We start from the raw sequence: 11,709 nt of genomic DNA on the forward strand, positions 1-11,709 counted from the left end.
GCGAAGAAGATCCAAAACAAGATCTGTTCTGTAAGGAAAAATCACCAATCGAAGCCGTCCATCTCTTAGCAGTAAACTGCAGATCTTGAGCAGACCCCATATTGAAGATTTTCGTAGCCGAGACGAAGAAACGGCTGATCAACTAGGCCGTGAAAGAGCTGTGTGTACAAGTTTTAGGATTTTAGCAACCACGCAATGGGTATTTTTTGACCTTATTATTCGCCATCCAAAGTATTTTCTGAACTTTTGATATTATGCTCTTCAGAACCAAAAGTTCCTTGATCCTAAATTTAAATTGATAGAACAGGATCGACAGAAATCTCTCGCTTCACTTAACGCGCTTCAACATTGCAGGGTTTTTCAGTGGATACTGTAGAAGCATCCATTCCTTTTGTAGGCTCCCTAGATGAAATGGGAAGGAACACCAGCGGTAGCTAGTTGACATGGGAACGGTTTTTTAGATGATAGGCGAATCAATTACCTTTTATTGTGAAGATTCACCAGATGATGTTGCAATCGAAGCCGATGTTATTTCACACGTCCTGTCAGTGCTCGGTTAAGTGCTCGTGTTCAATACCGGAGCTGCTAGCGCTCACACTGCGCTATCCATGTTCTTATGTTTTAAATACACTCCAATGAGCTAATCCCCTGCTTTCACTGAACAATAAACAATCACCCACCTTTTCCGTGCACTCCTCCCCACAATGGCTTTCATTTATTATTCGCATAATAAATCGCTTATCTTCGCTGGGCAACAAGGGTTTTGACAGGGTTCTTCGCTTCTTTCGCCTGCCTCTTCTTTGCTTCCCGCTTTCCTTCTCGCATTCCCATACGTTCTTGCATAAAAGCTTCTGAGCCGCTAGCCTTCAACATATGCTTTTCCTCTTGCCTTTTTTTTCTCTGCTGGGCTCCGTACGGCCGATACGGATGTTCTGGTTTGCTGCACTCGTCGAACCCTCTAGCCGTACGTGCGCCGTGCAAACGATGGACTCTGCTGCTAAAAGTAGTATGTGTTTACGATTGTATCTGTTATTACATAAATTTGCCTCAAATCTCACTCTTCTTGATTTTCCGACTACACCAGCCCACCACCAGCTCCGATTTGCTGTAGTTCTGAATTTCAGAATAATTCTAATCACCTTCCCACCCGAAACGTCTTCTTCGTCGTTTGTGGCAGCACCCAGCAAACGTTTTCGCGATCATGCTAACGCTACCAGAGAGCAAACCGAGTCCTTTTTCGGTGTCATTCGTAACACCGTAATCGATTTCATTAAATGCCAATTAATAGCCCCGTTCCGGGGTGGAAACACCCACCGAAAAAGGCCACATACAGTACTCGTGGGTACAGTTACAGTGTGTGAGTAGGTGCGGTGATGGTGCGCATATGCGGGTGTGCGGGTTTAATCATTTTCACTCTTCCACCATCTTCATTCCGTTGCCTGTTTTGTTTTCCCCTTATTCTGACCGATTACATTTTGCTATCAAAACAATCACTACACAACGGGGCCGGAACCGCTACCGGTCGGAACCACAGTCCGAGATGATGCGAGTCCGAGACTGGCCTACTGATGCAATTGCTTGTGGTTGTGGCCTTTGGGCGGCTCTCACTTTGTTTGTATGTTCATGTGCTTTGTGCTTTTTACTTTGCGTTGGTGTATGAGTAATTTGCTTTGCTTGCGGAGACACACTTTCCTCACTTATCGACTGAGTTTGTACCGGTTCGGTGCATTACAGTGAGAAAGAAAACTTAGGGCGACGTTTTGCATACAAGGCTTAAACGCAGTCGGGGTAAGTGTTGTGTCGGGATAAAATTCTTGCTGCGGAGGATTAATGAGATCAATTTTTTTTTTGTTGAGGTTTTTCTTTAAAGTTGGGCAACCCGTTTGCTACTCGACGCGCCCTGTGCGCTGCGGCAGCGCGTCTGCAGTACTACACACAATTAGAAGCGATTGGCGGTTTGCGTTTCATTGTGAGCCGAAATGTCCTCCGTCCTCCATCCTCTGCGATGCACAATATTTGGTTAAATATGTAGAAAAAGTGTTTGATTTGATTTGCGGACTTTAATCCTCGATCGCAAAACGCAAATGCCTTGTAACAAGCAAGGTTCTGTTTGTCTGAGTGTTTGTGTGTGTTATATTTGTTGCTTTAGCATTATGGCGCATAGAGTTGGCGCGGATAGGAGGATCAGGTGGCACGCATACATATCGATACATTTGGTTATGAACAGCTGCTGGCTGCTGGTGCCTAGAGTAGAGCGAGAGCGAGTATGAAGAGAAAACAATTACAATTACACGCTAGAGTTGCGCTACGACTGCAAATTCGATTCACCGAAGGGGAGTTTGTGTGTGTGTGTTTCACTGTACTTGCAGTATAAATCTTTGCTACTAGTTTAAACAAGCGATTGCCCGTCCGTGTTTGACGAGCCGAATTTTCACTACGCTGTAATTGCCCTTCGATCACACGATCGGAGATCCTCACCGGGGTTAAATCACACACACAGAACTATGCTAGGCAAACGGCTAATGAACAAACAAAGCACCATCTGCGTACGAATCGAGCGTTGCCGAGTAGAGTAAACGGCTTCGAATGGCCAGCAGAAGATCGCTCCCCAGCGAGCAGCCTCCTCGGTACGAATGAACATTGATCGTTGGCCTTTTTTCACTACACAATCACACACTTACACACGCACACGTACACCTACACCTGTGGCTTGTTGCCGGCGCTCATCGGCGCTCGAAATACGCGTGCCTATCGGTGTGCACTCGAATGTAGCATCAAGAGCAGGAGTTATCCTCGCGTGAGTAAGTTAATAATGCTACCACACACTGTAGCAGCTGCTAGTAGAGTGTATGTGTGACGGAAAAACGCGCTAGTACACAAACAACGTGATACGATTATCCTTTGCACCGGGAGAGGGGGAGGGGGGGGGGGGTGAGTAAGAATTGTCCATTCCTTTTTCATAGTGTGTGTGCTTGTGTGTAAGTGTTGGCTGTTGCATAAATGGTTCGCGGGTTTGGTAACCGGTGCGGAAAGTGCGGACAAATGTACGCCAGCCCAGCCAGTTTCTTTGGTAAGAAGTATTTGTTTCTAGTGCTGCACTACCATTCCGCTGTGCTACATGATCGCAAGCCTAGTAGCGTCCAGCAAATCGTCCCGATCGTGCATTCCTTCCACGGCGATTGCCACCCTTCGGGTTGGGTTTATCTTCCTTCGAATCTTTACTTTCATCCTCCTTGCTGGAGTCCGGTTCCTGCGCCTGTGCGCCCGACTCGTCATCATCCGTCCCTGCCGAGGCTACCTTACCAGCTGCCACGTCCGTTTCCATCGGTTCCTCCTGTTGCTGGTCCGAACCGTTCTGGCCATCATCACTTTTCCCGTCTTCGGCCATGCTGGCGTCACCCGATTCTTCACCCGAGCATGAAAGTAAAACGAACGAAGTTTTTTAATTGGCAAATTGAACGCCAGTATACGGGGCTCAGCCAATCGGTCACCATAAAGTGTCTGAATGTGTTCACGACCGGTCCTTTGCCATCCGAAACCCGCAATTCAGCATTGAGAATCCCCAAAACCGAGCCTAATTATATATGAGCTCAACGTTCAATAGGCCATTCCATGATTCACGAAGCCGAATTGTGGGTTTACAAAGGCAAAACAACAGGTCGTTAAAACATTCAGGCGCTTCACGATGACCGATTGGCTGTGTCAACGCTGTAAATGAAAAATAAAACTCACACACCGAACAACAGCGTACGACAAAACGTGATATATCATGCTGTTTGCAATTAATAGCAACTTAAAGGGGATTGAAAATAACACAAAACAAACCGAAGAACAACTACAACAAAAACCCGAAACTTATAAATAGTCAAATTATATCACGTGCACCATGTGCGTATATTCACGATACAAACGTTTCAGTAACGCATACATTCATACGTGGATTAGTAAGTAGATTATGGTGATGTGCATAACGGAAAACTATAACCCACGGAGCGCGCGCGTGTAGCAACGGAACCAAACGATACGAAACTATGTTGTATAGGGGTGAGTAAAATGAACGTAACCGTACCGTACGGTTTCGTGCTAGTGTGCAACATGTTGGCGCATTCAATCACACTGGTCTGCCTTCACTACCGAAGGCGGCATATCACTATGGTTTAGATTGCAACGGGCGGGACACGCGCTACTAGTAGAGGGAGTAGTAGAAGTAGTAGTAGTAGTATCATCATAATTATCACCTGTGGCCTCCGATGGATCGTACAGCTCCGAATCCTTCTTCTCGGCCTGTTCACCATTGTTCGCCCGATCGCCATTAGCGTCCGCCTCCACGTGCTTCTTTTCGTCGGCCAGCTTTTGCTTCTTCTTCGCCGCTTCGGCCACCTCAAGCGCCACCGCGGCACGCTTCTGCGCGATACGCACCTCCATTGCCTTCTCGTTCAGAAAGCGGATAAATGCGCGATAGTGCGAATGGGTGCGGGCGTGCACCTCGCCGGTCGCTTCACTGTCAAAGTACTTGTGGCAGATGCGACACTCGACGCACTCCAGCTTCCCGATCAGGCTCAGCCCGAGCGCACGGTTCTTTCTGTACCGGGGCAGCTTGGTGTCGATTTCCGGCGCAATCTCGTCGCCCGGCTTGTAGTCCAGTATGCAGTCTTCGCTTTCTTCCTCCTTTACCATCTCGTCCTCGGGACACTCGTCGTCCAGCTTCGGATCGTCGAGCGTGGCGCCCACACCGTCCTCCAACGCCGGCTTACCACACTCGCTGCCGGCACCATCCTCCACCGTCGAGTCCACCATAGCAGCCGTCTCGTCGTCCGCCTTGCTTGGTTCACCGTTTTCTCCCGAGCCCGATGCCGATCCCGGCTGTTCGGTCGATGCTTGCTGTTGCTTGCTGGTCGTCGATTTGCCTTCCGCCTCGGACCGCTTTGCGCCCGATCCGGATGAACCATCCGCTTCCTTTCGCTTTTTGGGCGATATCTCTTCGCGAATGTCTAGCAGCTCGTCGTTCATGGTAGAAATGGTCAGTTCTGGAACGAAAACGCAGAAAACATTAGCACACACCCCACCGATCCAATAGTGGCGACTCGAGCAGCTTACGTTTAGCCTTCCGTTCGATCTCGAGCCTGCTCGGTTTGGCTTTACAGTTCTTCATATGCACCACCGAGAGCAGATGGTCATCGTACTCGGTGCGATTGTGAAACTCGAGCTCGCAGTCATCGCACTTGGGGTGCAGAAACTTTTTCAAATCCAGATGCTTCTCCGAACGCCGGTGGGCTATGATGTGCCCGTAGAAAAACAGCTCACACATGGGGCAGTACTCGCGCACCTTGTAGTAATTTTTCGCCTTCCCCATACGCTTCAAACGATCAATCTCGATCGTTTTCAGCTGCTCGGCGATGCGAGCTTCCTGCCGCAGCAGCGTCGCTCGCATCCGATAGCTTTCCTCGATGCTTTCCTTCATGACGCGGTGCGTTCGGCCCGTGATGTGGTTCTCGAACGACGTGGCATCGTACATGTGCTTGTCGCACATGTGACAGTAGAGAAAATCGTTCGACACGTCCAAGTACGGCGACGCCTTCGACGAGGAAGGTTTTTCCTTGTGCGGGCCACCGGTAGGCCCACCCGATAGGTTCCCTTTCTTTGCTCCCTTATTGCCACTGTGTTGCGAGGTGCGAAAGAAAGGAAGGAAGAAGATGTTAATTTCGGGTGCAAATTTCCGTCTTTGGAGGATATGTAACGTAAAACACACGCGCACACTCAACCGTCTAAAAGTCTAATTTAAGCTAATCCTTCACATCGTACGCCTTGGCACATATAATACAGTTATTTTAGCAATAGATTGATACCATCTTCTTAAACGTTTTGCAGATGGTTGGTGCTTCATGGCATTATTCACTCTGTTTAAATAATCTATTGACGCAGTGCAAAACAGGCATGTTTAGAGCAAATGAAGACAAACAATAGGAAGTGAATTGAAAGCATGCATTACTAAAAACAATTCAATACTTTAATATTACTGTTGAGAAAGAGCAAAAACACGAACAAAGCATGACATTTAACTAAATACATGGTAATTTAGCTACTTTCCCAATCACGAAACAATTACATGCAAATGTTCTTATAACATGCTTTAGCTTTTTTGTGTTTGAATACAACTAACAGCTGCAAACATGGTGCGAAACAGTGCGAAAGTCAGTGTTGTGCAGGATTGGTTTGTTTAGTTTTGTTTTGTTTTTTTTTAATATGCATTACCTGTTCTTATTTTTACTATTATTACTAGACTGAATTGGATTTCGTCTTTGATACCCAAGATTTAACCGCGAAATATAGTCGTTCTGAAAGAAGGGATAAACCGGTCAGATAAACACAGAGTCATCAATCAATGGGAAGGAAATTTCACACAGAATCGCAACCGCAATCATAATGCTAACAGGCGAAAAGGGCCGGCCCAATAGCTATTCGTTTGGCTAAGGTAAACTTAAGGGTATAATATGGTAAAAACATATAAGATTCCAAGAACATCAGGAAGGAGAGATTTATGTTGAAGCAAGGATATAAATTTTAAATACCGAACTAGTTGGGAGGAAAAACAATCGAAACAGCAAAACAGCTTTTCCTTTACTCAACCACAGGAAAAAAAAGGGGGAAAACAGACTGTTTATCTGATGATAGCAATCCAATTACAGGTCTAGCAGTGAAGCGTTCGAGTCGGCTACTTTAGGCTCAATTTCCATACGTGCGTTAATAGTATAAGAACGGTAAGAAACAGTTTTCCGTAAGGGCATATCGTTTTGGCACATTGCACCGAGTAAAAGGGAAAGAGTGAGAGCGACAAAAAAAGAAAACGACATTCCAACATTACGCACCAGAACGCAACGGAGCGATGAAAACGATCAATTAACAATACGCAAAGATGTACAGAGCGACCATTCAACCGTACGTGTGGTAACTCTAACCGAACCGTGCAAGAAAGAAAAACAAAATATATGCATATAAAACTAACTTAGATAACGTGAGAAGAAGAGCAAGAGTTGTCAGTTAGAGACACCCTATCGGTTGGCAGCATTCGTATCGAGACGTGATAAACTGCAATCGAAGAGTCGTACCAGAAGCACCACCAACATACATTGCATCGTTTTGTTCCAAAGACGAGCGGGAAACAAATGAAAAAGCTCCAGAAACTTGTAGCGGTTGTCCGCTGTTGCCTAAAACTTTCTCATCCATTTGCATTGCCAACAGCTGACCGATGCTAAATATTTGAATCATACTTTAAACGGTGATGTGCTAGGTCCATCTCATACGCTGGCTGTGTGTAGCCAGTAGGAGTAACAACAGCACTCCCCCAAGTGCTCTCGCTGTCCATTTCTTACCTAGTTCGGCTGCTTGTACTAGCATTGCCGAGTGCATCTTTACTGAACGGTTTGGTATAATTTTTCGCCAGCACGTGCTTGGACCGGGCAGCAGCATCCGGTTTGCGAATACCGCGACCATTTACGTTACGATTTTTGCCATATCGACTCTGAGGATTAGTATCAAAATACAAAACGGAGAGAGTAGGAGATCGAGAGAGAGAGAGAGAGAGAGAGAGAGAGAGAAAGAGAAAGAAATTGGGGGAAAATAAGGAAATTGTCTGTGACTTGCGTTTGTTTCGATTTTGTATGGTTTAAAACAAATGGACTGATAGTGCCAAACCTATTTGGTGGCATAATGGGGATGTTTTTTTTTGGTTGTTAAGCTCTTCTGATGTTCAAGGAATTTTATGGATTGGGTAACAACAAAATCAGTTTAAAATTGGGTAACAGAGTTTACTGTAACCCTGATTATTTTTTTAATTTATGATTTCCTACTGTCAAATACAGGGTTTCGAATGCATTGAAAAATGTTGAATCACTTGGTGGAATGTTTCCACTCGATAGAGGAGCACTGCAATTCCGTTGTGGAAAGTTGCATTCGGCTAGGTGAAATTTGCAACGAGACTGTGGAGTTTTGCAATTAGCTGGATTTTTGAGGCACAAGAAATATGTTTCGTACACAAGCTACTTAAATAAATAAAACCATAAATAAATGTATAAATCTCTGTATCTTTTTACTAAAACAAACAAACAAAAAAGCCTGCTAAACTTCTTGTAGAAATTTATTTTTGATGGTAAATTTTAAACTATAACAAGGCAAACGATTGCATTTTAAAACGATAGACTAATTTTGAACAATGAATGAACCTATAGCAGGAAGCTCAAGGGACTCTTTTGGACGGAGGACGATAGATGCTCCGATAGAAGTTTATCCGAAAAAAAAATCTATTGGTCTCGACTTAGGTTAGATAATAGCTGGAAGCCTCTTTGATCAGCGACGCGTCTGTCAGCCATTTATTACACGTGCGTATTTACACAAAGATACACACTTTGGTCCAAAACATGGACAGCGAGTATTGTGTAAAAAGTTTCATGTTGAGATATGTTTTAAACCTCGAAGCACTTAATCGGTCACGCTACTTGCAGTTCATCAACGTTTTAAGGCCAACGCTGATTCCAATCGAATGTTAAAGCTACAATAAGTAGGCTGTCCATTGAAGACATGATACAAAATAGAGCAGATGGTTGGAACCATCGCTAGGACACTGAGCCATCGCATCGCAAACATTTTCCACCTTGGTGTAAGGATTTACCAACAACTTTTTTTTTAAATTCGAAAAAAATAAGCATAAGAAAAACACCACACTGATATTGATGAAGAACGATTCAACCGTTTGTAAATTAAACCCCGTGTTTCAATTCCTAATAGGCTTATGATCGTAAACGAACAGAATGTAGCAGAAGAAAACTCCCGTTAATAAGCCAGAAGACTTGGAAGCCAAAACCGAAACGAAACTTACCCTAATGAAGTTGTATCCGTTCATGTCGTCAAATCGCGAAGATTGAACACCGTCCAGCAGGGACGGCACCTGGTTCGCGTTTTGATTGCCGAGCAGGTTATTAATTAAGCTGTTGGCAAACGAGAGCGCATCATTGTTCACGCGGACACCGCCTACACCCGCATCCCAAGGATTGATGCGGTTGCCATAGTTGTTGTTGCCGAAGTTGCCACCTCCACCTCCACCACCACCGCCGCTTCCACTACCGCCACCGCCACCACCTCCACCACCACCACCTCCACCACGACGGTTGTTGTTGCGATAAGCCATGGTACTGGTACTAGTCACAGCAGTACGCTAGTTGTTCACTGTTTCACTTAAGGAATATCTGCAATGGAAAAACGGGGGAGAAAACATGACACCATCAGCGAAACATTCTGCGGACACAGTTCTTACGCAAACAGCGGCCATCAATCGGATCGGAGGGACGTATATTGATGTAACGCGTTCGGCGGCGTACGATGCTGAAAGATGATTTAGTAGAACCGCGACCGGCGTGAGAGTTCTGGAGAACGGCCGGCAGTAGGACATGCGCAGAGCAGCGCCGATATTAGTTTCAATTTCAGCAACACAACGTACGCCTTTGAGTAACATTTTATAATTATGCAGTAAAATATTTTTTTGCGATTGTTTTTACATTTTTAATGCATAAACAAAATTAGTTTAGAAGTTAAAAAAATAATACGTAGTTTTAACAAACTATCTACAAAAACAAAGCAAAGATGGAAAGTGAAGCAGAGAACATAATGTCATGTAATCCTCAATGCATGTAATGCATTTACAGCAGTCAGATTGCGTTGTAATAAGTTGAATGCTTATGCTAATTATTCTCTTTAATATTACTTTTACGTGGAGGAACCATTTTCGCTGTTTATTAGCTGATAAGTTACCACAAAAAGTTTTAACACGTTCTTATTTATTTTTACATAAATCGGGACATTAAATAAAAGCTTTGACCCTGTGTCCCTTTTTATTGGTAAAAGTGTTTCAAATTTTGTTTTCCAAATTGTTTTAATAAAAATGTTATCCGTCGGTTCTGGTGGTTGCGAGCACAACGGATAATTATGCTGCTGTCAAAAACGGTCCAATCTTCCAGCTTGTCAAAAATCGATTGAAACAGCTGTTCGAGGCAGCATAAAAACCAACCCCTATTTTTTACGGGTGGATTTTTGTCACTTTTTGCAAAGTGGTGCGAATTTTCGTACAATTGAAACACAACGCTTATAGCAGTGTACGATGATCGCGAGAGCTTCGTATTTAATAGCCGGATTAATAGTTCTATCTGGAATCAAGCACAAACACACGCGTTTCACGCGCACACACATTTTAAACCACAGCCGGATCAACAGCATACCATTTTTCTCCAATAATTATGTTACAATCACGTCTCGGACGAATGACACTCGTTTTTAAACCGATCACAAGAATGGACCGGAGAAGGCCCCATGCGGATAGGCTGGAAATTAAAACCCTGTTTCGTTCGCATTATGTTCCACCGCACGGGGAGGAACCGCGAGAGTGGCCGTAGGTGTGAGGAGACAGCAGACACTGTGAAAAATCGATAATTTTCCACCGCTTAACATCATCCCTGCATTACACGCCATTGGCCACACGATCGAACCATTGCTGCTCAATTTCGATTGCATCGTGCCGTGCGGACCGAATGCGTCTCACATTAATGCAACATAAATGCCGGCAATCACTGCTACAACCACACACCGGGGTCTGATAATGTACGTGTAATTTTTTTCTTTTCTAAATAACCTACGCACGACGGGACAGGCGGCACCAACCAGATTCGAACACAAAAATCGTCCCGTAAACGTCTGTGTTACGTTGCGATTCGTACTCGATAGCTGACCTGTGATAGCGCCGACTTGCATGGATTTTCCCATATTACTTACATGATATATAGAAGAAAAATTCGCACACTTTGAGAAACAGCTTTGAAATTTTCTGAAAGCGAAGAAAAAGTTTGACAGGCAGGGTTTTTTTTTATTTTCCTCAAACGTTTCGTAAAACGTTTGCCCGGTGCGTGACACCGTTCGTCTCTTTCTGGGTGAGGGTCGCTCTCTTTCACTCGATGCGTCTTACGTCTGAATTTACATTTGTTTGCACGTTGCGGAGGTTTTTAAAAGTTCGGTTGCACTGTGTGAAATGCTGGTTACATGCAGCTGGCTTTACAAGACACGTGTTTATTGTATTTTTGTTTAAGCGAAACAAACGCTAATAGAAAGCGCAGCAGTGAAAATAAAAAAAACAATCGAATCCATCTTCATTCAATTGAAATTGCGCCTGTTAATGGAAACACACAAGCTATCATATAATAATCTTTTAGTGAGCTATGGGACTGCACTTGCAAACGGCTAAAAATACATATTTTATATGCTTATGCATATTTTAACTTGAATTTGCATAAGAAAATGAGACAAGCTACTGAAAATCGTCTACAATACTGTTCAAACAGCTGTACAATCCTTAACATAACTAGAAGAGTTAGCTACACCTGATGTTCTAGCAAATTTTAGAAAATAAAAAATACACATTTTGAAGAAGAAAAACACAACTTACAAACACTCTTAAAATTTTTACGTATTTAAAGTATACGAACATACAGCGAACATACAAAATACAAACAGCTGAAAACATCCTTTGTTAACGTAAACATATTTGTGAAGTCATTAAGTAATTTTGAATTCCAGCCGACCCGTTTTCAAGGGAAAGACACGATTATTTCATATTTTGATGTCTAGTATTTTTTATAAATAAAATTATTCAAAAGTGTATTGCTCGTATAG

General features: G+C 43.9%; 1 protein-coding gene across 5 annotated transcripts; it reads right to left on the reverse strand.

The window, feature by feature from the left end:
* Positions 1 to 681: 681 nt before the first annotated feature.
* LOC118512264 (zinc finger protein on ecdysone puffs-like) lies at positions 682 to 11,137 on the reverse strand. Of its 5 annotated transcripts, none has more exons than XM_036056442.1 (7): positions 10,816 to 11,136; positions 9,308 to 9,416; positions 8,873 to 9,239; positions 7,371 to 7,519; positions 5,098 to 5,657; positions 4,239 to 5,027; positions 682 to 3,405 (listed from the first exon to the last, which is right to left on the reverse strand). In XM_036056442.1, the coding sequence occupies exons 3-7, from the start codon at positions 9,179 to 9,181 to the stop codon at positions 3,131 to 3,133; spliced, it is 2,082 nt and encodes a 693-aa protein (XP_035912335.1). In that variant the 5' UTR covers positions 9,182 to 9,239; positions 9,308 to 9,416; positions 10,816 to 11,136; the 3' UTR covers positions 682 to 3,130. The 5 variants fall into 5 exon arrangements, with proteins under 5 accessions (XP_035912335.1, XP_035912334.1, XP_035912336.1 ...); XM_036056441.1 differs by having other exon boundaries at positions 9,308 to 9,492; XM_036056443.1 differs by lacking the exon at positions 9,308 to 9,416 and having other exon boundaries at positions 10,266 to 11,137.
* Positions 11,138 to 11,709: the final 572 nt, after the last annotated feature.

The sequence above is a fragment of the Anopheles stephensi genome, chromosome 3 (assembly GCF_013141755.1).
Source record: "Anopheles stephensi strain Indian chromosome 3, UCI_ANSTEP_V1.0, whole genome shotgun sequence".
NCBI lineage: Eukaryota > Metazoa > Arthropoda > Insecta > Diptera > Culicidae > Anopheles > Anopheles stephensi.

Coding starts and splice junctions, on each gene's coding strand:
- LOC118512264 (XM_036056443.1), bottom strand. CDS start 9,181: ATGGCTTATCGCAACAACAACCGTCGTGGTGGAGGTGGTGGTGGTGGA. Junction 7,520..8,872: donor ACGGATACAACTTCATTAGG/GTAAGTTTCGTT, acceptor ACTAATCCTCAG/AGTCGATATGGCAAAAATCG. Junction 5,028..5,097: donor GATCGAACGGAAGGCTAAAC/GTAAGCTGCTCG, acceptor TTTTCGTTCCAG/AACTGACCATTTCTACCATG.